Here is a 25,281-nt window from a genome sequence, read left to right as displayed (position 1 = left end):
CCGTGACAGTTTGACAAAGTTAGTGACTGCTGCGTCAAAAATAATCACGTCAAGCAGTTTGAAATTAGCACAGCGTACGATGCACACAAAAATCCTGGTAAAGTCATTTGCACTCTCCATCTCCATTTCCGCTTCGTAATCGTAGTACGTATCAACGCAATAGATTAAGCTTTTGCGCTGTGCTCGGTGCAAATCGGAATCACGCTTGTGCGGTAATGTACGATTTTACCGTAAGTGGTTCTGTGTGTAGAGTGGCAACATTAGAAAGATGGGGTAACGTGAAGTAGTGGTATACACCTAGCATTTCGGGTGTTACTATTCGCTGGATTTGGTATTGTTGGTATTTAAATGAAGTTGATATATTTTCAATGATAAATGATGAAGTGAATTGTTTTACCAGCTAGCATCACAAAATTAATTAAATAATTTACTCACTTCCTTGCTAAGGTATACAATCAACAAATATAACACATAAATGATAAATAAAGATCTTAAGAGAAAGCGTAAGATGAGAAAAACAACTAAACAATAGAATTAGATAAAACATGAAATTTTTGTATTTATTTGTTTTTCATATGATCTAAATTGATAGATCGCTGAAATTAAAGGATATAATAATAACAACAAGCGCAACAATGCATCGCAGTGCATACCAACAGCCACTTATATCGAACAATGAAAGCTTCCTCAAGTTTTTTTATGGACCTTTGAGTATGATTCGTTTAAATTATTTTGTAAAAGGCTGAACTAAAACAAAATACATGGAATATATTTATGGACTTTATCTATGGAAGAAGGTGTGTCCAGCTATCTTATTTTTTCGAAAATTACATAAAGTTTACCGACATCTACATATTAATTGTGAATGTTGAACAGTAAAAAAAAAACAGTTTTGTGGTTATTTGTTGTTGTTGTTGTTTTATTTTTTTTTTGAGGCTTTTTAGCATTCGCATCTCGTAATTCAAAATTGAAAAACTACTAATACTATTTGAGATAAAAAATAAAAATGGATTAAAAGTTCAAGAAGAATAAAAAATATAAGAGTTCTTACGGTAATGGTGAAAGGTGAAAATGTTTGTTAATTCTGATGCTTTTTCATTTAAATTATGTTTTTATAAACATAAACTTGTTTGTAGAGATTAGTGTCCTTTAAAAAATTCAAAGCTTTCGAATTTCATAGTATTGTCGTTACTGTAAAAAACATCCTTCTTAGTTATAAAACATATTGCTTTTCATTATACATTTGTGAGCTTCGAGCTTTTGTAAGCTTTTCAAAAGAAAATAGTTTTTGAACCCTTTTGAACTGAGTTACTCCGAATTTAAATTAGTTAAGATATGAAAGCATTAGTACAGTATTTTGTAACAAAGAACACACAAGGTCACGAATCTATTCAGCATTTTTATAAAGAGTTTGACAGTTGGAGGCTGAAATCATGTCAACATTCCATACAAATCCACACACAAAACTAGCCTGCGATTTTCAGTCTAGATTATTTCAGCCTCAAAGCTAGATCTGCTCGAAAAATGACAAAACAAGGTGGTGTTTACATTTATCCCAAGGGTCATTAAAGAGATCTGGTGATGAAATCCAGAACCAAAGTATATGTATTCCAGGTGGTCTCATAGCATGTTTTTTATTACCAAATTTGAGCGTCACTTTTTGACAGTACGGGTGAAAACTGTTGCTCAAACAGCTCAAAACACTCTTAAAATCTTCATTCGGAAGCAGAAGCGGTAAAAATCAGCCTTCTAAACACATAAACCTTGGGCCACCTATATATTATACCGACTTGATTAACTGCTCGAAAACTGCTGTACGATGCGAACAGCTGTCAGGCTGAAATTTCAGCCTACGAACTTAAAACAGAAAGGGCTCCAATAGTAGACAATTAATTACAAAATTTTGACAACTAGGTAAAAAATGGTAAGCGTTCAGTTCAGTTAAAAGCACTAAAATGTGACAAAACTAGTTTAGGAATCTGATTTGTTGCACCAACATATCGATGTAGAAAAGAACCTCGAGACATTTTTAACACATGCGACAAAAAGTTCACTTCTCTAGTGCGTACTACTAACACCCCATCCATTGGGGTTATCTCGCATTGTCCTCGTCGAGGATGCTCTCACGATTCCAAAATTCAATCTGTTACCGTACATGATACCATTTAGAGAGCTTACTTAAAATAAAACATAACATAACTCAATTCCAAGCCCCCGGATTCCAAGCTCCTCTATGATCCGTACCTACACCGGTAAGAAGCACCAGCTCTGAGTATTGCTGAGACTCTGAGTACCAGTGTTTTGCTTTTAAATCATAAAACTTAATGCAGAAAGTGCTAAAGATGCATTTCAGTAGGTTAGCTTCATTTGCGAACCAGCTCACACAGATATACACACACTCAAACACATGACATCAGCTCCAAAATGCATCATCCAAAGACATTGTCGCCCTCGGCCACCCAGCTCGGCAGCTCCGGCCCGTTGTCTTGTGCCAAAGCGGGGAATGCCGAGGGATCAACGAGCAACTACTATCTTGAGCATTACTTGTGTGCGCAGTTGTACAGCAGAACTTCAGTCCAATTTTGCTCCGCAAACACTTTGAAGCATTTACGGAGAACGAACTGGCAGCGCTGCCGGGAGTGACTGCTGTACGGGCGCGCCCCGTGCTGATGTGTGGATGCTAGTGAGTGAGTGAGTGAGTGTTTGCAGATGTTTTTTTCTCCTCCATTTTCCATCTTCTTATTCTTCTTCTTTTTCTACTTCAATTCACGTTTTATCTCGTCCGGGACATGGCCAGCATACGTACCGAGTGACAGTTTCCGGCGCTGCAACGACGAACTGCGCACATACGAAACCGGTGGCGGAACGATTCAACACGAAATATTGCTAATCTCTTATGGCATAAAACTTTTCTCAAGCGCTTCCTGCTGCTGATGCTTCTTTGCAGAGTCGTAGAACGTACAGACGCGTATGGACGATGGTGGTTTGTGTGGTTTGTGTGGGCGAATAAATCGCACTATATGGCCCGCTGGCTCGAGCCTTATGTTTATGCAGCGCCCGTTCTGCTACCAAGTTGCTCCAGTGCATCTTGATAGCTGTCTACGATTGAACGTGCTATAATAGTTTTCAAATGGGGTTTTGTGCTAAACAGCCATTCAGAAGCCAATGTACGGTTCAGCTGAATGTCTTTAATCGCTGAGAAATAAACTGTTGAAATCCCTGTTTGCTTCCCGAACCTGGTGGTGGCTGCACACTCCACTGTGATACAAAGTATTAACGGCCAATTTGAAATTGGAGCCATACATTTGTGTGCTTCAAAATTGTTTCTGTTTCGAAACAAAAATCGATACCGTACAGCTTGCCAAATAAACAGAAAAATAAAAAAACGCTCCATCATCCGTTTCTGCAAACGTTTTTGATAAGTGTTTCTCCTACCCGTAGCGCTTCGCAAGAGAGTGGCTCGAAAATTGCTCCACCCTTAATTTATTATCCCGCTAATTGATGGCTCATTGCGAACAGTGCGAGTCAAACAGAGAAATTGTACGGGAAGGGAAGGTCGCAGAACAATCGACGCAAGACGCAAGCACCACCAAGACGCACATTATAAATCATCTGCCAGCGCAAATAAAGCACATTCCGTCGTTTCATCGTGATTCGTCTCGGTACAAAATACCGTCGAAGCTTAATTTAAATTTTACATCCTATTCATAACTCATCATGAACCGCCGTCGCAACGCGATTCCGGCGTCCTTGGGCCTTCCTTCTCGCTCTGCTATGCTTGGCATGGCATGCTTACCTGGGCGCCCAGTTTTCTTAGTACGTTTCGAGCGAGCCAGACGTAACGTTTCTCTTCCCGCCGGTACGCGCTTTCCCCTAAATCAAAGCGGACCGCAGCCCAGCTTGGCGACAACGGTAGCGGGAAAATCATTATAAACTAACGATTGAAATTTTGCTCGCCTGTGTCAAGGCTTTTCCACACTTCTGAGTGTATTTGTGTGTGTGTGTTTCTATTTGTGTATGGAGATTTGCGGTTGTTGCCATCAACCGGTAGCTGCTGTTCATTCATTCATGCATTCCTTAGGTGTTTTTTCTTCGCTTTTCTGCGTTTTCCATCTGCTTTGCGCTCCACGTAATCGATTGCTCGCCACAGAAAAGGTGTTTTTGTATTCGTATCACACCACGGTGGTAGTGGTGGTGTAACAGCATATCCTTCTCGCACTACCACTACCATTGCTGGATAGCTCATAGCCGTGCCCTTCACGAGTATATGCTGTGCAGTGGTTCATTCTGATTCTTTCGCTCCTGCTGCAGCGAAACGTTAAAGCGTGAAAAACAGCTCCACAGCTCCAGGCTGGGCAGGAATGGGGTGTTGCAGAGCTTTCACAGGGAAGGGCAAGGCTCGCTTCAAGATTCGTTACTGGGGCGTTGGTGGCGTGCTCCAGCACTCGGCGTGTGGCCCATCATCAATCATACCTGTCCGGCACCGGCCGGGAGGGTCTGTGCTGTGCTTCGCCGTAATTTTCCCACACTCGGCAGGGGCATGACTCGGAACACCGGATGGGGCAGGACCCCACCTGTGCAGGCGCACACACTCATTATAACCTCCCCGTTTTGTGTGTGAGCCTTTTGCGAAGAATGATTCCATCCGCAGCGCGCGGGCATTGCTGTGGCACACTGAGCCTGCGGGGAAAAACACGGAGGAAAAACTCGCCTGGCAAGGTTGTCGTACTTCTGCTTTCAATTATCACCCGGACGATGAGGGATGACGAATGGTCAGCTAACGTTTTATCCGGCATCGTTTTAGTTTTTTTTTTTCAATATTTCATTCCGTTGCACCACGTTCCTTTCATGGCTCGCTACGCTTTGCTTTCGCCCCTTTTTGAAAGCACCCGGAAACCGGAAGCACAGTTCGTCGCTATTTCTTGCTAGAGGTTTAGGGTCGTACGTTCGTACGTTCGAACGATCCTGTGCTTTGGTACAATGTGTAATAAAACGTAACCAGTGCATGTGTGTGGATGTGTGTTTACTTACTTGAAGCTCTTTTCCGAAATGTCCTGTATTTTGTTGTCTACCAGCTTGAGCGACTCGAGCCGCAACCCCTGGAACGTTTCGTCGTCCACGTTGTGGATGAAGGTGCGTGACATGTCGATGTGCTTTATCGTCCCGTGTAGAAACTCTGTGTGACGACATTAAGAAAAAGAAGAGAAAAAAAACATGTAGAGGAAAATGATTAGCCCAAGTGGTGGTTGATAGCACGATAGGTTAATGGGTGCGGGAACAGGTCCACAAAAAAGGAAGGGAACCGAATGAATCGAAACATCGGTCGGAGGAAAAACAAACTTTGGTTAGCATTTAGATTGAGCATCCAGGTAGGAGGCCGGAAGGCAAACAACAATACAGCGACAGCGACAAACGATGAACGATTTACGGGTTTTAGCGATCAGCGTGCCGGAAATAATAAGTCTTTTGTTTCGCCAACGGGTGGCGCATTTTGTGCTGTTTGCCTTACCAGGTGTACACTTTGTTCAACGATCAACGCCTTCCCGAGCCGAGTGTATCAAAACATCCATTAAGACGACGCATTTTAAGCGATGCTTTAAGTGTTTGTGCTTGGAATGTATTACACGAATGAACGCATGAAAGGAAAGGTGGTTTGTTTTTCTCATCGGAAATTTAATTCGTTTTAAAACGAGCGAAAACGGCTCAACAGGAGATTGTATCAGCCATTGGAGGCTGTCAATAAAAATGCTCTGCGTGCTCTCAAAGCCTGCCTGCTGTCCTCAAATGTCTAAATACATGCAAGCCAAACACTTGCAGCCCCTTAATGGCTATTTGGAGCAGATGGTTCATAGGTTGGTGCGTGTTCTGTTCCGTCAGAGTGAAGGTTCACTCCATTCTGCTTCATTCTAGCCTTCGGTTGGCCACCACCATCGGTGCTGTACAATAGTTTCCCCCCCCCACTCGTTCTATCCTTTTTCCAACGCAACGAAACTCCCGAGGCAATCACCACTATCATCATCAGGCTGGCCATTGTCATGCCAAGATTGGTGGTGCAGGAATCTTGTGCTTGCTCAGCTTGCCGTAATGATTTGAATCTACCTTTCCAGTGCTTCGGTGCGCTTCGTGCCCTTAAAAAGAAGAAAGCGGCAGCAAACGAAAAAAAAAGAAGCACCACGTCCTCTTGCCCAAGGACGTAACCGATTTTCCCATTATCACCTCAGCCGTACCGTCAGAAAGGTCTGGGCTGGTGAAAGGTTTTGTCCCGATCGAAAGATGACCCGTGCCGTGCCGGGAGCAATCTTCCCGCCGCTCTCCGAAGCTTAACGAGCCCCACGAGGACAGAACACAGGCTTATCGTCGGTTTGCCACACGCTGTCAGAACGGGACGGGTTGGTGGTCGCTCACACCACTCTCTTTCTCTCTCTTTCTCTTTTTTCCCCTTTTTCTATCTCTCTCTCTGTGGAAGATTTAATTTTTCATAATCCTTTAAAGGATGGATCGAACCGAGGCCGTCCGATTTCGAGCCCGTCACCGACCCCGCTTATCAGCAAGCAGATGGTGAATGATGGCTCGAAATCGTTTCCTTTCGCCCGTACCACTCCCACCGATTGGTTTGAAGAATTTCTATGCGAAAATTTAATTTTCACTTCAACGCAACACAACACATTTGCGAGCGCCAGCTTCCGCCTCGGCAGATCGGCTGCTGCGTGTCCTTTTGGGGGGTGGTGGCTCTAAACACTCGGTGGGTGTCTCTTGTCGGATTCTCGGAAGGACACGGTCTGCTGGAAATAGAATGCGCAATAGGTTGGTGGTTTTTTGCTCGTGGTGGGGTAAGGGGGGAGGGAAAACGCAACCATTGACAATCTTTCATCTGTGACAGGTACGTAAATACATTTGGTCGCTTGTATTTTCCACTCTCTCTCTCTCTCTCTGTCAAGGAAGCGCTGTTTTGCTGTGTTTCATTTAATTTAATGGTTCGCAGCAGTGCATTTGCGCGTCACTAGGTTTGTGAAGTCTAGGTTAAGCTCAGTGGATAGGATTTCATTTGGCGATGGTGATGAAATTGGATAATCATCTCCGCTTAGTTGTTTTCACGCGACGAGAAATGGGCTCTATGTGATCGACATTAGATTAACGGAGGGTGTTGTTATGGAGCAATGAACTTTGAAAAATAAGTTTGAAAGAACGGTTCGGATTGGTGATGTGTTGGGCTGATTGATTAAATTACAATTACAGCAATGGTACAATGTGACTACGCATGTTCCGCAAAGCTTGTAACGTAACATGGATGAGTGAAGAGATATGCAATCAATTCAAAGTATCTTGCTTAAAATTGCAAATTAAGAGAAGTATATTACTATTCTTTACCATTTTCAAATTAATTACACTTAATCTACTCCATTATATCTTAAAACATTAGAAAATTCATGCTCTTTTCATGTAGCAATGCGATATCTCATAAATATTACAATTCATCTTAACACAGATCCCACTAACACTGTGCAATATTGTTTCATCAGATTTAACTAATTGCTCAGATTAGTCTTAGCAAACGTATTAGACGTGCAAATGACATTCTTCATTCATTATATAGCAGTAGCTGGTAGCCGTTTGGCATGCCGTACAGCACTGCCCACTTCAGTCAAGTGGCCCGCTCTATCCCTTTTCATTTAAAATGCAACTTTCAAGCTGTCTGTATGATGCATCCCCAACTGCCACAATAGCTGTACGTCTTGAAGAACGAGAGCAGCAGCAGCAGCAAAATTGTCGCAGAATGTTTGCAACAGCTGAACCGTAAGCGTGTCAGTTGGACCAAATTCCTGCCCCGTGCTCGTTGCTTGTCGTGGCACAATGTAGAAGCATTTTGAACAAATAAAAACCAATGGCAAAAATCCGACAATCAAAATGTGCAAGTGCACCAGCACAAAACTAGTCATCCACAGCACAGGAGACCAGCTGCTCGTTGTGCTTTCCCGTTGTGCGGCAGAAATACTCCGTACTTTGCTGCGGAATGCATCTTTGCTCGGGTTTGCCGGTCGGGATTTTTAAGGAGAGGGAAGAGGAAGCTCAACCACAAAAACCGACAAACCGAGAAGCTATTCATCTCTTTTATCTCAAGCTGACAGGACACAAACACACGGGATATCATTTGAATGAGAAGCGAGCAAGTTTAGCAAAGTCAACCCCGAAAGTGAAACTAAGCTCCGGTCTTTCTAGCGGGTGCTTCTGCTGATGGGGAGCGCTGACATTCTGGCACCCGATGTTTTTCCCCAGTTGAATGCTGAAAGGTGGTAAAGATTCGGGGCGTGCGATGCAGATACTATTTCTGGCAAGTGGTCGCCCAGGGGAACAGCTGGCCAATCTGGTGTTGGGAGCCCCTTGTTGGGAGCTAGTGAATCAACAGATTTTAATCGGATCTGCACTGCCCTTGCGTTGGGATAAAATCAACTTAGAGCACTGGCAAGGAGCCTCTTGCGAAAGGTTAAAGATGTAGGCTATTTAACTGTTTTGAATGAGATGACGCGGCTGTTGAAAGGCAATGTAATATTGAGATGAGCATGCGATATTTTATGTTGTCTGTTTTAAATTTATATTACATTCGTTGTACGTTCAATCTAGATTTTTCTATGTTTTTTCCTTTTGAACTTTGTATTTATAGACTGGCTATTATTTCTACTTCACCAGAAGTTTAAGTTCTTATTGGTGTACTAATTTGGTATTTTCTCATCATAATTTGTTCCATGAAGCAAAATGATGCTTAAAAAATTTAAGTATCATACGCGAGAGCATGATTCTAAAGCTAAGTATTGTTCCCATGTGCAAATGAGACAAGGTATGCATAATTCTTCTATCTGGCGTAAAAACCCTAGACAGACATGCTGGCCTATACAGGCTCTTTCGAGACTTGTTCCAGTACCACGCACCACGGATAGTCGTCTGTTCTTGCTATGGAGAGACGGTCCATATGAGGCTTGAGCCCACGACGGGAATGTTGTTAAGTCATACGAATTGACGACTGTACCATGGGACCACCTCGCGGACATAATTCAAAAGCTTAATTTTAACTAAAATGTTTGAAGTACTGCGTTTTTTTTTCAAAAAGGCCTTTTTCATCTCACTCTTGACATTTTTTTTTCTAACAGAGATAATTTCTTTCCATGCACATACTTTTAAAGGTAATTATTGAAGCTTACTTGGAAAAATAAATCTACAACCTTGCGCCTTTCGTCAGTTATCTGGAATTTTCGATACATCCTGTTGCTCTCGAAAATTTCGATGGGACGCAGCTGGGGGGGAAGTTGGACCCGTTCGCGAACTTGTCCTATCGAAATTCACTCGAAATTCACATAACATGGTCCAATTGAATTTTGGCGTCATTGCCTGCTGCTGCGAAGCCAGTGGACACGATTTCTGGTTCCTGATATGTTTGTTCATGTTTCACAAGTACTATTTTGTTGTTTCACCGTCCCTCGGACTTTATTTTCAATTTCCTTTGGAGCGTCAAGTAGCTCAGAGTCTTCGACCATTCGGAACTGGGCTTTCTTTCGATGCTCTCATTGTTGTCTAATAGTGTCAAGATGTTGTAGATGCCGTAACAGGCTTCTACAACGTCCACAAACTACAGCACGGAGTCTGTTTTAGGCGCTACGGTGTGCAGTTCTTTGATCGCGTACGCTTCTTAACGAAGTTGTATCACGGTTTTGGCCATCACGGTTAGAGTTTGACGAATAAAGGTGTCAAATGTCGCCTGCTGACTTTTAGAGTACTACTTTAGAAAATGTATTTAACGTGTCAATAAAGCGGGTGAAGGTATGTTGTATGTTATGTTATCCGGCGCTACAACCGCTTTGCGGTCTTGGCCTGCCTCAGGAGAAGGTAAACCGCGGGTGAAGGTAAACCCATAAAAACTGTCAATTTTTAATCCTTTTTATAATGTTAGGATAAACATTTAATAAAACGATAGCAATTTTACAAGTTTATTAAATAGTAACCATATTCAAGAAAAACTAGTACGTGGACGAGCTATTATGCTATTGTTTTGAAGGCTATTTCTACAGTTGAGATAACAAACCGTGTGAACAATTTGTTAGTAATAATATTAAAGTTGCACGATACCCACCAAGTTTCACTTCCTTTGTTACTAGCGCCAGTATTGCATTTACACCAGCAAGGCAAAAAATTAAACAAGCTTACCATTATTTTAGACTCAGCACAAACATAGGTAAACAGTCGTTACTACTTTGCCGCATTCTGTCACATGATTCATAATCTTCCCATGCAAAAAACCAAGCATGTACTCTCTGTCTCATACATCTGCAAGCTTTCTTTCGAAACGAAGCATTACAATTTGTCCGCTCTTAGTGAGTGCTTACAATACGGTGGTTGCCTGCCCTGGCTCGCCAAGGCGATAGTGTCATGCCCGAGCGCGTATAGTTAGTAACGACATGTAGCAACAACAGTTTTTACAAGCTCGCTCGAAACGACCAAAATCACAAAACACCATTAGGGTCGGCGAAACGAGTTTCATGTTTGGTGAAAGACGCCACCGTCGTCGTCGTCGTTGCTGGGGACTCGTGGAGATCCTATTTTCGCTTAATCCTCCGGTGAAACTTCGTAATGAATTAATGTATTCAGCAGGTTCACCGGGATCAGGCAGAATGGGGAGAGACGACCGGGGGAACCTGGGCGCCCAGGAACAGGGAAGGCTGGCAGAAGTTACTTTATCTTCAATTAAACTTTTTTTTTGACTCAAAAATTTTACCTCATTCTGGTTTGGCTTGGCTTTCCCAGCTTTACAACACACACCCACGTGAGCTCTGAGATGAAGCAAAAGAAAACTGAAACACAAAGAGGCACATGCACACACACACACTCACAAAGAAAAAACAACGCAAAGAAAAGTTTCGGCACCGTGCAGCAGCACTCCGGTGAGACGAATTCTTACGGGATTCTTAACCGGTAAGATAAGACCTCAAGAAAGGTACCGCTACCACCAGCCGAAGGGACAGCCAAATTCGGCCAGGGAAGGGCCGGGGGCTCACTTCACTTTGGGCGTACGGTGTACCAACAACGCGATCGTGCAGGAGAGATTTCGGTGGGCCAAGACGGTTGTTTGCGGTTTTTCGGCTGCGTGTTTTTGTTCCTCCATTGCCGTCACTACATTTACCGAAATGAAAGTTTAAAGTAGTCAACTGAAACACGGACACGGGCATAAGGAATGGCAGAGGGTGGAAACAGAAGAAAGAGAAAGAAAAAGAAATGTCGGAAGGGCAGATTGCGCGAAGGAAAAACCTTGTATAAATTCCCTTTTTCATAAAGTTCTCAACCTTGATGGAAATTCAAAAACCCTACGGACATACCGAGCGGAGGAGGGATGGGCCAGTGGATACAAAATATCATTCCCTTCACTGCCCCTCCTCCCCTCCCCCACCCACGGGGTCCGGAAATTTCTTTAACCGGGATCACCGGAGCTTGCTTGTCAGCCGGCGGCACTTTTTCGGTTTTGGTACTGCGAAAGTTTCCGCGCAAGGGTCGTGTGATAGCATTCCGTGCATTTTCCACTTGTCTGCGCTCACTATCTTTCCCCTGCGACGGGCCCCAAGACACCAAGCCGGAACGTGGGGAGAAGATGGCCCTCGAAAATCTCTGCGTACGCAAACCGAATCGTGATCGCGGGGTTTTGCTCGAGCTGAAGTCGAACCGAAATCGAAAAACCCTTCACGGGGTGGGGTGGTCGAGCTGTAAAACAAACACACACACACACACACAAAACCCCGCCGGAGGTATGGGAAACAAATCGATCCAGTTTTAATGTACTTTTGCAAAGTGCAATAAAAATGATGAATAATTAAATTCCGACCCTGCCCGCTGGCCAGAACGATAAGCTGCAAGCCCGGCCGGTTTGGTCACGATCGGAAGGGTCACGAAGGAGAAGGGGGATTGGTCACAACACTCGCCATTTTCTACCGATACCGCCACACGCTTGGGAGCGTGCTGTGTGGATGGGTCTTTCAAAAACTTTCCACTCATTTAATTGCGCTCACTAATGCTCGATTTGTTACGGCAAATCGAACAACCACCGACCGCCGGTGCGGGCGAAGGTGTTTTAAGTGCACCGGCGTGCCGCGCCGTTATCTGCCCGACGCACCCGGGCTGGGCAAAGCAAAGATTTATGGATCGCACCCCGTATCGGGACCGAGAGTGTTGCCGAGCGATTTGCGTTCGACGCTTAACGATTCGACGATGTTCGACACGGGCTCCAGACGGCAATGATGGGCTGTGGCTCATGCTCACGGTCGCTCGTAAACGGTGATTAATACTTCACTGAAAGAGCGTGCGTTGAATTGAAATCGCTGTCCGCTTTGTGTTTGACATGTGAAAAAAGGACTTTAGCTTAAAATTATTGACTGATGTTTTTTTTTCACTGTCTGATAGCAAATATAACTTTAATTCAGGAATGGCTGGAATCAACGATTTGTACTTAAAACCCGTTTTACACAAGCTGTACAAAAGGGCAGATTCTCTGAGATTAATAAAAGCCCAGCCTTACACCATCGTTTGTTCATTTCCTTTTCCGATGGCTTCACCAAACGGTGCGGTTAGACACTTATCCCTTCGCAATGAAATAATTAAACATAACGCGCGCTGTCATGGTCAACAGTTGGCAGCTCTGGGCTCAAATGCACACCAGCAGCTCGAAGCGCTGAACGACGCTGAAGTTTTAGTGCGTCGTATCCAGCAGAAGGTTCCCATCGGTGCGTCGGTAAAAGTGCCAGCCGAGTACCCAGAGGCACACAGTTCCCGGGTCGAGGTGGATTGTCACAAAACACTACCATTAGACCGACAAGGTTGTGAAATTAGCCTACACCGTTTCTGGTGCCTCCGTCTGTTCGAGCGAACAGACACGATGGTGGCGATGGAGAAAGGTACATTATTTGCCGTAACATCATGTTTACACGAAAATATCCTTTTCTTCGGCACCTCGCGAACACATGGCAGCACTTTGGCGTAAGTGTGCGTGTGTGTGGGTAAGGTGCTGGGAAGCATTTCCCGTTTCCAGTGCTTGGTAGGGCAAAATCTTTCGACCCAGTATGGCCAACCTTTTGGGTTTTATAATACCAATGGTGGCAGTAACTCGGGAATCTTCCCGAGTAGCAGCTAGTTTTGCGGGTTGTGCCGGGTAATGACTGTGCCGGTGACGACACCCAACACCAGCCCCTGTGCCCATCTCTCCCCGCGTGTACGTGTGGTGGAATTAGCTTTTGCCATCAGTTAGTTTCCAGGTTTTACGAGCTGCTTTTTCAACGCAAATATGTTTACACTTTTGTCCCGCTGCTTGACAGTACCGACGGAACGTTTTGAGCGAAGTTTAAGGTCGCCTTAAAGCGATGGGACGGAGAAAGGGGGAAGGCGACATTGAAGGTGTGGTGAGCTCGTGTGGGATGCCTTGGGCCGTTTGCTGCGCTCAAGGAAATAAAGAGGTATGTTTCATGGACGGACGGACACACACAATTCCTACCAGATTGAAAATGGTGTTGGGGGTTTGACTTTGTTGTTTTGGGAAAAAGACGAAAATTACAAATGAAAATACTTTGCATACCACTTTTAAGGCAGCAAGAGGAAGAAAATGATGATTATCACAGAGAAATCAACTCTCAAAACACAATGATGTTTAACATTCATTTTTATACTTTTACAAACTCAGAAGGCGGTTCATTTTTTTAAATTAGTGTTTTTTTGTGATTCTAACGTTGTACAACTTGAAACGTCCGTTAATGGGCTGTCTTGGTAAATAGGATTATATGTAAAAGTGTTACTGAGTCATCTGACAAGGAAAGAAGAAGTCTTGACACTGCTATGGTGCAAATTACAGACAGTCACAAATTTCAGACATGCATCATGTTTTAATCAACTTCTTCTCATCCAGTACCTGGCCCTACCACTGCTTCAGTTTGTATATATTATCGCCATAATGCTCTAATGCTAGGCTCTGATTATAACAACAGCACATACATCACTTACTCTATCAACAGGGTAGCTAAATCAATGGTACACTCTACTAAAAATGTTGGTAAAAAAACCCCCATAATTCGAAGTAAAACAATTGATGGAACACCTATGATTGAATGAAAAAAAGTACCAAATTTGAGGTCATAACTTAGTTATTGGGTTTCCCACGATTTATTGGTCAGTTCCCACGATTTTTTGATCGTATCCCATAGATTTTTGGTTCGTTTCCATAATTTATTGGTATTTTCCGATTGGATGTCTATGCTATTGGATGTATCAATACTATTGGAAAAAAGGTGGGACCATACCAAACAAATATGGGAATACACCAAAATTTGATGGGAACCAACTAATAAATCGTGTATTATGAACAATTATGAACAAGTCCTTTTCAGACTACATGCAAATAATTAAAAATAGTCTGGTTGGACCATCATGATCTCATTAAAATTCGAATAAAATAAAAAAAAATGCAAGTGTATGAACTTTATTGAAGTTTATTGACAAATATTTGATAGTTTCCGGAACTTAACAATAACAATTGAAACTCTTCGAATTTTCATCAAAACATCTTTCAAATTTCATGATGTTTTTTTTTTGCAATATTTCGAGTTATATTATTGGAAATTCTCATGAATACCTCAGATGTAGAAAGTTTGCTCGAGTAAAGTGGATTTTTCAGAGTTACGGCAAAGAATATTTATTTTATAAACAATATATTGCGCAAAAGAAATGCTTCGAAAACGCATAATTTCGAACGAAATGTCATATGTGTTAGTTAGTTAGTTAGTTAGTTAGTTAGTTAGTGTTAGTTCAGAGCTTTCTTTTGTTAAGTTAAAAAAGTTTTACATCATATAATGCATCAGATATCGAAACAAAAGTCAAGTACTCTTCATTGATGTTGATACCAAAAAAAAACACTAGTTTTTCAATGACGCTTTCAAGGTCAGTAAACATCATTGGTTTGTGACATCAGTTTTGTTGAATAATTTCTACATTGACCCTGTTTACAGTAATCAGTATAGATAAAGTGCACTAGCTTATGATTAATTATTACAGCCCTCATTTCAAAAGCCATTCTTGTACACAAAAAGGTATGGAATGAGAATTGATTCTTCAATAGAATGTTTGATCCATCGCTCTTCTCCAGATAGAAGCGTTTAAGTTCTCGTTTCTCCATTATATGTAATGCTTAAGACAGCATCTCTTCGAAAATGTGAGTTTTGCTTCAAATAAGTAGAATGAGATCAGCAAAGAATCAAGTTTACTACCAAGGCCATAGAATTATTTACCAATTTCTACATAATGTCAGCATAATTCATGCCCCTACTCGAGTCTTTGCGGCTTTGTTCTTATATTGAGTACTATTAGTGGCACCAACACCACCGATGGTCGAAAGCCGCCGAGCACTCAAACAGGTGTGGAACTAGAGTACTGGAGAGGGGGGGGGGAGGGAGAGACAGGCAGTCAACGGTGAGATAAATAAATAAACAAGAAAGAAATAAATAAAACTTTGCCCGTCACGCTTCGGCCATGTGTTTCATCAAAAGCCGACTAGCTTACCGAGGCGAGCACAATCGGAAATCCATTAGCAATTAATTTCCGAACCTCCTAATTCAATTCAGACAAAGGCTCCTAATCTTTCAGCTTAATCTCACTTTCGTTTGCGGAAGGTCGCCCCGTCCGATGCCCTCTAATCATCCGCCAGTCATCATTCCAGCCATTCCGATGCGATACCGTGAGGTTAACCAAATAAACGCACAGTGCACGGTCATACCCATTCGGAACGATCATTCTAACTTTGCCACTCATCTTTGTCTGCTATTTGCGTGCGTGTGCCTATGTGTGTGTGGTTGTTTTTTCTTCTCTGCGTGGTTCAGTGAATGTTCGCTCGGTAAAGTATCCCAGAGCTTTATGAACCGAAACAGCTACTCCAAGAAATCACACAAACAACTCAGACTCGGCAATTTCTTAGCCGGCATCTTCTTGCCGAACGCGGGTAGCACCACCGAACCGATTGCTGGAACCGTTGGGGGAGTCACAAAACTAAATAAATAAGTAAACAATTCTCTAATCTGATTAGGCGGGTACAAACTTTTCCGGCAAAGTGCGTACGCGCGCGCGACCGTGTGTGTGTGAGTGTTTGTATAAGCTTTACGATTTTTCCTCCCTGTGCTCGCCGTTTCGCGAATTACGAGCACGACCAAGCGATCCAATTTGAACGCATGTGCGAGTGGGTGTTTGTGTGCTTTTTGTCAATAGCTTATTAGGTTGAGGTCTTCCTCGAAGCCTCCCCACGCCTCTGCTGCTGCTGCTGTTGCTGCTGCTGGAGGCGATGGTGATGTTGGTCCATCCGCAAAACCATCGCTGATCCTGTGGCATCTGGGCGCTCGAGTGAATCACGATGAAGAAGCTGCTAATCACGCGAGAGCCACCCCACGCGCCCTCATCGTCTTGCGAGAGTTTAATAGTGCTTGAGCGGTGTTGGAGCAGCTTATGCGAGCCGCCGCGTTCATGCAGGTTATATGCTCGTCCTCCTAATCGAGTGTCACCGTTGTGGTATCGGGTAGTATCGGGAGTGATGGCGATGATGAGGCGTGATGGTGCCGTGCCAGTACGATGCAGCAAGGTGCTGATGATGGGCTACAAATTATCTGATTAGGTGTGGTGCGGGGTCGGAGCATGTGTGGATGGAAGCTAATAATAAACAACCACACACACACACACACACACACTTGAGATCGGCAAAAGGTGAACACCTCACAGCACAGCAGAAAAGTCGTAAAAATAAATATGTTTTTTTCCTCCCCCTAACAGGTTGGAAGGGCACACGATTGGCTAAAAAGGTACCATCGGTGTTTGTCGATTTTCGCTATATTATGGGGCTATAAAAATCAGTCAACAACCGACCACATAAAACACACTTTTCTTTCTTGGAACAGATGATAATTGGACTTTGGGTGATTGATTGCAAAGAAATTGAACATGAAAGGAATGTCAGGAAGAATGTGTTAGCTTTTGGTTGTAAAGAAAACACTACAAATATTTTTTCGTGGAACTGGCAAACAATTTAATGAACTGTTTCAGCCTTTTTTAACTTTTTCCCTGGAGCAGTGTAAGTTGTTTTTGGTACCAGAAGAAACATACCTTTTAGCTTTATTTCCCTGCAACATGCCACGCTTAACCGCAGTATGACTTCAATTAACCTTTTTTTTTGTGTGTGCTATCTGGTCGATATCTGAACGATCGAAAAAGGGCATATTTAAACGTGGCAAACAAAACAAAAAACGAACCTTTGCCACCTTACCAAGGTCACCGTGAATGCAAACGATTGCAAATATCTTGGTGCTATTTTTATGCAAACCACCGGCTAACGAACGTTGGTGACCACGTGGCTGTAAGCTTTATGTACGGATCAATTAACATTGATTACTGAGGTGGAGAGTGGTACACTGGAAATCACCCTTGACCTCAGAGCTACAATTAAACAGCACTACACACAAGGTGCGGTAAGGGTGTGTACATAAGGATCGATTTTGTGGTCTTAAACAAAGCTTAAGGTCAACGGGTTGGTAGCCTTCTGAAGGTAAAGTCACGCCTTCTTATTCTAATGAATAGAGCTGAGTTTATGTAAAGCATATAATTTGCGAAACAAAAACATGTTTCTTCGTCGGATACATATAATTTGGCGTAAACTTTAAATGGAAGTGGCATTAGTGTAATGAATGAATGAATAAAATCTAATTAATTCAGTAAATGTTTTTAATTATAATTATTATTTTGATATTATTTTATTAAATTGGCTTGTGACTCATGTCACTTTATAAAGTTCAAAGAAAAAAAAACCTGTGAATCTTAGATTTTATAACTACATTACTTTATTCCAATTTTAACCATAGTACAATCGAGTGCAGTACTAGGCGCCTCCATCGAGTGCAGTCTTTGCTGTGAAAAAACTCGAAATACTTTGACTATGTGAAAGTGATAGCTCATTTCACTTATTTCCCTCCCTCTTACCCAGTCAATTGGTTGAACATTTTTGCCAACCTTCCATCATTGATTCCATTGAAGGCGGCACCCCGGCAACAGTGCAAAGTGAGATACACCACGCGAAACCAGCCGAGGAACCAAATGTTACTTTCATTCCTGTTACTCTGGGGCGCCCTGCCAAATGTTCCCGCACCTCGAAATGACTCGTGCACGTGCTCCAAAATTCAGCACTAAGCTGCATGTTTAATTCACTGCCATTTGCCACGCAATCCACTCCAGCGACAGCTTTTCACTGTGCACTGTGCACTCACTGTTGCCGTGCCAGTGCGCCACCAGGAATGTTCGCATTGTCACCTACGAAAAGTGTCCTGTTTTTTTTTTTGTTGCCCCTCCACCAGGTGTCATTTCATGCTCACGCTGGCGTTCTGAAATCAATTTGCCTAGAAAATGAATTCCAAGAACCACCTCTACCCGGTTCTGCCGTGTCGTGTCGTGTCGTGCCGAAGAGCGCGCGGACCAAGTGGCGGACCGCACGTTTTCCGAATTTGTCACGAGGTTCGCATGCAAAGCGAAGGGGGGTAAATGGGGGTGGGAGGACCCGCTTTTAACAAGGCCCCGTGATTTAAAGTTTGCCTCGGAATATTTCTAATCCAGCGCTCCGGAGCTTAATTATCGTGCCATGATGCAATTATACAATCATGCAAATATGGTTTCGTCGTGTCGTTTGTGTGTGTGTGTGTGTGTTTACCGCCTCAGACACGGACCACCAGTTACGGCCCGGCCAGTTCCTTTGTGAGCGTTAGCTGGCCTTCCTTGTTAAGCCGTTCGCTTTGGCTTTGGGAGTATTGAGATATTTGCTTTGCATTAATGATTATCTCCATTTCGAGCCAGTGACTTTAGGCGGATGTTGGGTGTTGGGCGGGGGTAAGAATCGTTAAATAATTGCTTTGACCGTGCAGTTCGCTATTAAGCGTCGGTGTGATTATAATGGAACGGACTTTTTCCCGTTCAAATTAAAAAGTTATGCAGCCGCGTGAGCTGATGCACTTTTTGTACATGACCTATTTATGGTACGAATCGAAACGTGGAACATTTAATGTTTCTGAGAAGAATGAAAATCGTTTTATTTATCATTCCTATTTTGTACAGTTAAATGTGTTTTTTTTTTGTAATTTTATATAAAATAAGCCATAAGAAGCATTGACATTATCAATCAGTACTTTGTTGTTTCCAATCTGATTGCCCACTCACCAAACTAAATATTCCTAATCGATCGATTGTGTTTGTCTTTTTAAGGCGCTCACGTTTGTTTGAACACGCTTATCGCTCATTACATGCTGCGGCTGTTTTTTGCTTCTCACTGCAATGACCCCAATCAGTTTCCATTTTGCTTTTACCACTGCACAACATGTAGTTAAATGGGCTCGTTTTTATTGTGTGTGTATGTGTGTGTGTCTCTCTTATTTATAGAGCCAGTTTATTTGCAGGCGTAAGTTTATTTGCACGGTGGTGCAAAACGTGGAAGCAAACAAACTTCCCCTCTATTTTTGTTTGCAGATCATCCACACGCAAGCTACCAATTTAGGATAGCTGCAGAGTTCAAATGCCTTAACCGAAGGTCAGTATTTATTTGTGTGCAAAGGTGTGCAAATAATCGTAAATAAATAGAGTTGGTTGCTTTTTTTATTTCGTTTCTGGTTTGCAGATGGTTTATCAGAAAAACGGATTAAAATAGCCACCTACAACTATTTTGGTAGTAGAATTAATCACTTTGGTGTACTGTGAGTGTGGCAACTAAATTAGACGACCCGTAGTAAAAGGGCTGGACATGTTGAAAGTATTGTAAAAACATCCCTTCGCTGTTGTTTCATTGTTCACAACGGAACAAAAAAAAACAATTATTCGTCCCATGTAGCACACTCACAATGTAAAACTTTTGCCACTCGCGCAAACGTTTTGGTAATATCAATAAAATTAGCATGCAACATGTGAGCACGTGAGCAGCTACAACACAAAGTTGTTGTGCTAAAACATTGTTTTCGTTTACTCACAGCCACACCCCCCGACTCCATCCCACCTGGCCTACTACCGACGCAGCGAGTGACACAGCTTGTACGTAGCGTAGCGCTCGTCTGGACGGCATCAGTTCACACCGCGTCCCATCCTAATGGGCTTGCTGTATCGTTGTTCGTATCCCAAAATGCTGCCATGTGTGTGTGCGTACCCAAGCACAAACACACCCACACGGTGTCACATGTACAGCTATCGCAGTTGGCGGCTGATAGCGATCATCATTTTCCCCGGGCCAGAAGCCTCCCGGGAGTCGTTCGGGGGCGTTATTTATGCACTCCAGGGGAAAGTGTGTCACGCTTCTTAGTTGCTTCCGGGCGGCGGCCGCGGTTTGCACCGGTGGCCCAAGCAAAGATCCCAAGATAATAGTGTGCGCGCTGTGTGGTGGCTTCCGTGATGTGTAATGTTTTTTGTTGTTACTTCTCCTTCGCCGTCTGTCGCTTCGTCTACGCGTGTCGCATTGATGGTGGATTTTCCGTGCGACGATTAGTGTGCATTTGCTTCCGCCCTTCGGCTGCACGTCCAGCACCGTCGAGTGGAACACTTAACGGGATATACAAATTATAGGTGTTACTGGTTGTTGCCAAGCCCGGTCCGTCCGGGCTTTCACTTCAAACGGACGGCGCTGTGCTGTGGATGTGAAGCTCAAACAGTCTAATCGTACACTTAGTGTGATTAAATATTTGCATACCCAGAGGTCCCTAGAGCTTGCAGCAGAATGGGGACAGCATTTGCATGCCAAAGTAGCCGTGGGGTTCAATTGTTTTAAAGGTGTTTCGATAAATCAGCTTAATGGTTTCGAACGCAGCACAATTGCATCGCAGTGTGTTTAATAAGCTTTTGAAAGTGTTTTTGCGATAATTAACAGCAATTAACCAATTGTTTAAAGTAATAAGACCTAGTGGAAAATGTGTGTTTACAACAAAAAAAGGGCAAAAATCGGTGCGAAACATCAATCGATACTTTCCAGCAATTTGAACTTCTTTTCTTTGCTCATTTTCTCATTTAAAAAATCTGTATATTTGTGCGCAGTGTGGAAGAGAAACTACTATAAATAATTAAAGGCACAAACCCCGCATTAAAGCAAACCGGCATTTTCTCGAGCCCTAATCTAATCCACGTATTGTGAGCTTAATTTGAGAAACTAAACCAAGGCCAGCATAATTATTAAACTCAAGCAGGCAGGCTACGCGCTCGTTTCGCTCAATCTTCCCGTGCCCGTTCCACGAAGCACGAAGCAATGCTAAGCATGGCCCGCTGCAGGAATATTTCCCGACGTTGTTGGCCCGGAATGCACGGAACCACGGGTCGGGATTCGCCCGCAGGATAGCTGTGCATCCTTTCCGTACGGTGCATTCAGCTCAGCTGTTTTGGCTGGCTGGCTGGCTGGCTGGCGAGTTGCTTACGAAACACACACGTGCCACGTACTGGCGGAATGTTTGCCCGAATGTTTCACCTACAGCAGCGCATGCATGCGTCGCAGTCAAACATAAATAGAGCAAATGCCGCACACTCTTGTTGCGACCGCACTCGTGAACACCCGCCAACCCGCAACTGCCTCGGGTTGAGGGGAGGGGGGCAGGGGGATGAGCATTTGCCGCGTTTATGCGTTGCTCCATTGCGCCAACATCTCCGAGCAGGGGGACCGTGCACGATAAAGAGTGAGAAATTAAAGAAAAATATTTTCCCAGATGAAGAAACTGCCGGTCGGGCACACCAAAACGGGAGCGTGCATTCCGTTCTAAAGCCTCGGGTTTGGGGTTAGGTTGTTTGCACAGCGGAGTGTTTCTCGAGAAGAAGCACACACACACACACTGTTCAGGTAGCGGCAAAAGACGATACTAAGCGCAACGCAGCGCGACTGTCTTTGATTCGTGATGTTTTGAGAGCGTCTTCAAGGGAAGCAGCAAATTGGCCTTTTGCACAGTTTGGAACTACGGAGGCACGGAGAGTTTTAAGATAAGAAATGCTTGTTTGATGCTTATATGAACATTGCTGTGTCTAATGTTAACTGACACTGTTTATTTTTACTTTAATGGTTTTTAACAAACTCAGCTGCATTTACCTTGCGTTTTAAGGTAAAGTTAAATAAAATACGTTTAATTTTAAATTGAACTTTATTGATCAAAGGGAATCAGAAAGAGTAAAATTAAATAATCGACCCACTCAACAGATGAAAAATTGGATTACATTTCCCATTGACCTGATCCGTTTTGTTTTCCCTATCGCTTCTCGTTACGTGCACTGCTTCGATTGCCCTGCACGCTGGCCCGTGTGAATAGTTTCCGCATGTTTCCAATAGCAATATCACTCCAATAGGTACTCACGCCCAGGATCAAACAGTTCCCCAAACGGATACTAACAAGAATTTTACATTGTATTTTCCCTGCACCGTCGATATCACTGGTTCGATTACCCGCTTCTACCTGGCGCTTCTCCATTCGACAGAGCAATTGTAGGTGGCCCGTAAACGGTTATACCTTTGTGCTGCCAATATTCCACGAACATTTTCGCCTCCCACATTCCCATTTGCGTTAGGATATCGATATAGGGTTGCAGTTTATGTAATCCGTTTTGTAATTTCATGTGAAACGTGTGGAACACAATTGATAACACATTCGTATTGAAGTAAATTTTCATTCGATACAATATTATGGCTATGAAATACAACAACAAAGAAGTCCTTTTTCCATACATAACCACCCACAAAGTCATATCCTGGGAGTGTAGATGCACTAGACTTAGTTACTAAATTTAAACAGCAAAACAATTCGCATTTTGTACCAAAATTTTGAAAAGATCATTCTCCGCGCTTAAAAATCTCTTCCCATAATCCTATACTATCATGGCATCGTTTCGTACAAAATAGCATTCAAAAATCGTTCAGCAGCCAGCTCCACAACACAACCCGGGGAAAACGGAAACGCTTGCCTCACTTTGCATTTGCCTGAAACAATCTCCATTTTTCTCTGCCTAAGCACGGGAAATTCTCAATGTCACTCAATCAACACTGATTGTAGATTGAATTTTGCAAACAACAATAAACAGAAATAGACTCGGCGCTTCCGGAGCAAAGCCCCTATTGACAAAGAAGCTGGCACTAGAGTTGCCCTCAAGTAAAAGAAACAAATACAACAACAACAAAAAATGAATGAACAACGGACCAAAAACCGGCACCAGCAGTCAGTAGCAAAATGAAAAGCGAGCAAAATATGAAACGGCAGCGGCAGCCCGTGCTGGCACTATTTCAAAACTCTAACCTTAAGCCAGCGGTGCAGAGCGGTACAATCTCTGTTGCCGCGACCGCAGCACGGGAGACCACGCTCATCGAATGGCAAATTGAACAGCCTCGGAAACGGTTGCCCGTACTTCGTAAGTTGCTTCGCCCGGGGGAGAAGATATGCTAAAGCGAAACCAAACAGGGCCACGCGAGCACATCCAGCACAAGACAAATGGAGCCAGCACGCAATTGGTGCTCCTGGATGCCCGTCTCTTGGCTGTGGTCCGCGTTCTTGTGGTGGAAGATTCGGCCCAACACACAGCACACACAGAGCGCGATCGTTCGACGGTGCGCGTGTATCCGGGACCAAACATTAAGCCATCCCCGGGAAACATAAACGAAGCGCTTTTGTGTGGTGCTGCTAAAATATGACGCTCAAGACACGCACCATGACGGTGAGGTGGAAATTGGGGCCCTGAAAGCTTTAGCGGCGTACAACACCGATTTGAGCTGACCAAATTTTCGCATCATAAGACATTAAAACGTTTTTCAATTCCCTAAACCCAGCACAGACGCCCATTGGCTATCTTTAAATCAAATGATGAATGATCCGAACCTTTTAGCCTAACCGATTCTTTATTGACGGTCTTTAAGGTGTGGAAAGTGTTGGTAAGTTTGCTCGAAACAGGCAGTAAGAAAAAAGGAAAACAGCCGAATAATTTAAACATGTACATCCAGTGAAGTGGAAGCAAACTTTTAACCCAATCCCAAAAGTGTCGTAAAAGTAAAAAAAAAGAGGGCCATGGGCAGCCGCTTTAGCCGCTGTGCCTTTTCTTTCTGTGCTCTGGCACACATTTCTTCTAATCCCCTTTGGCGGAGGTCTATGGGTCAACATGTTTTTACGAATCCTCCGGCGGCTAAAAGGGGTGAAATTATGTGATTTGGGTCGAAGACGTCCGTTGTCATCAACTTTTTACCGTAGGTTAGTTTTTGTCGGGATTTTTCGCCGTTTCCCAGCAGTGCACACCCTTGGGCTGATTGCTTTCGTGGGCCGCGGGATTTCCTTCCAACCACTTCGCTGCCACACCCCCGCTGAATGAAATTGGGGCCCAGGTACTTTAAATCAAAAGCTGTTGCGTCGTGCCAGCGACAAGAGTTCTGCACGAGCGGGAGAACACAATTACGGGAGAGTCAGTTTTCATCTCAATAAAATTAATGGCACGCTCCTTGACGACACTTTGAGCCGGGGCTGTGTAAATGAAGTAAATTTTATATTGACTTTGTTACTTGCTGGGTGGTTTGCCTTTTTTTGTTGCCGAACGTCGAAACAAATGCCCAGCGCTTTCGTGGGTGGTTGATTCACTGATGAAATTGTCAATGAAACAAGAAAAAGACGTGCCGGCACGAAGCCACTTCGCAAATGCGCGTCGCATTAGCGTCCGGAGCGTCCGGGTGTACTACAGATGGCGATTGTTTGGTCGTTAGAAGGCGGCGCGAACACGAGGCGAACAAATCGGCAACAAGATTTATTGTTTTCTGCCGGTACGCTGAGATAGCGCGGAATAATTGAATGAAATTTAAAGAAGTGTCATTTAGAAACCGTGGCCGAAGCGTTAGGTCGGTGTAGCGTAAAGCATGTTTGATAAGTCAGCCCTAAAGCGATGGTTCAAGGGGTAGTACTTCAATCCACTACGCGAAACAATCGGGTATGTTGGATTTGGTAGGTTGAGTCATTGTTTGAATTAATTTACAGCACGATAGCATTTGGCGAAGAAGTGGCTCTCTGGCTTTTTAATGGAGGTTCAACAATGCTTCAGTTCTGTGGCGAACCTTTCTCGACCGATACTTATTATCAGATCGTGTACATATGTTTTACAATGCATTGCAGAGATTCTGCAAACGTTTCAATCAATTCTAAACATATAATAAAAAGTATTTTATTCCTTGATTTAATTTATTTTATTCCTTGACTAATATATTATGCTCTTCAA

General features: G+C 43.4%; 1 protein-coding gene across 2 annotated transcripts in view; it reads right to left on the bottom strand.

Annotated features, from left to right (window-relative positions):
- Nucleotides 1-25,281, bottom strand: part of LOC1279967 (protein artichoke) — a 94,797-nt gene that overhangs the window by 20,481 nt on the left and 49,035 nt on the right. For both annotated transcript variants that reach the window (XM_061657539.1, XM_061657538.1), the window contains exon 4: nt 5,032-5,176. In XM_061657539.1, coding sequence (XP_061513523.1) covers nt 5,032-5,176 — 145 coding nt within the window. The remainder of the gene's footprint in view (nt 1-5,031; nt 5,177-25,281) is intronic.

The sequence above is a fragment of the Anopheles gambiae genome, chromosome 3 (genome assembly GCF_943734735.2).
Source record: "Anopheles gambiae chromosome 3, idAnoGambNW_F1_1, whole genome shotgun sequence".
Classification (NCBI taxonomy): Eukaryota; Metazoa; Arthropoda; class Insecta; order Diptera; family Culicidae; genus Anopheles; species Anopheles gambiae.
Note: the sequence above shows the minus strand (reverse complement) of the source record. Positions and strands in the feature narration are given on the sequence as shown.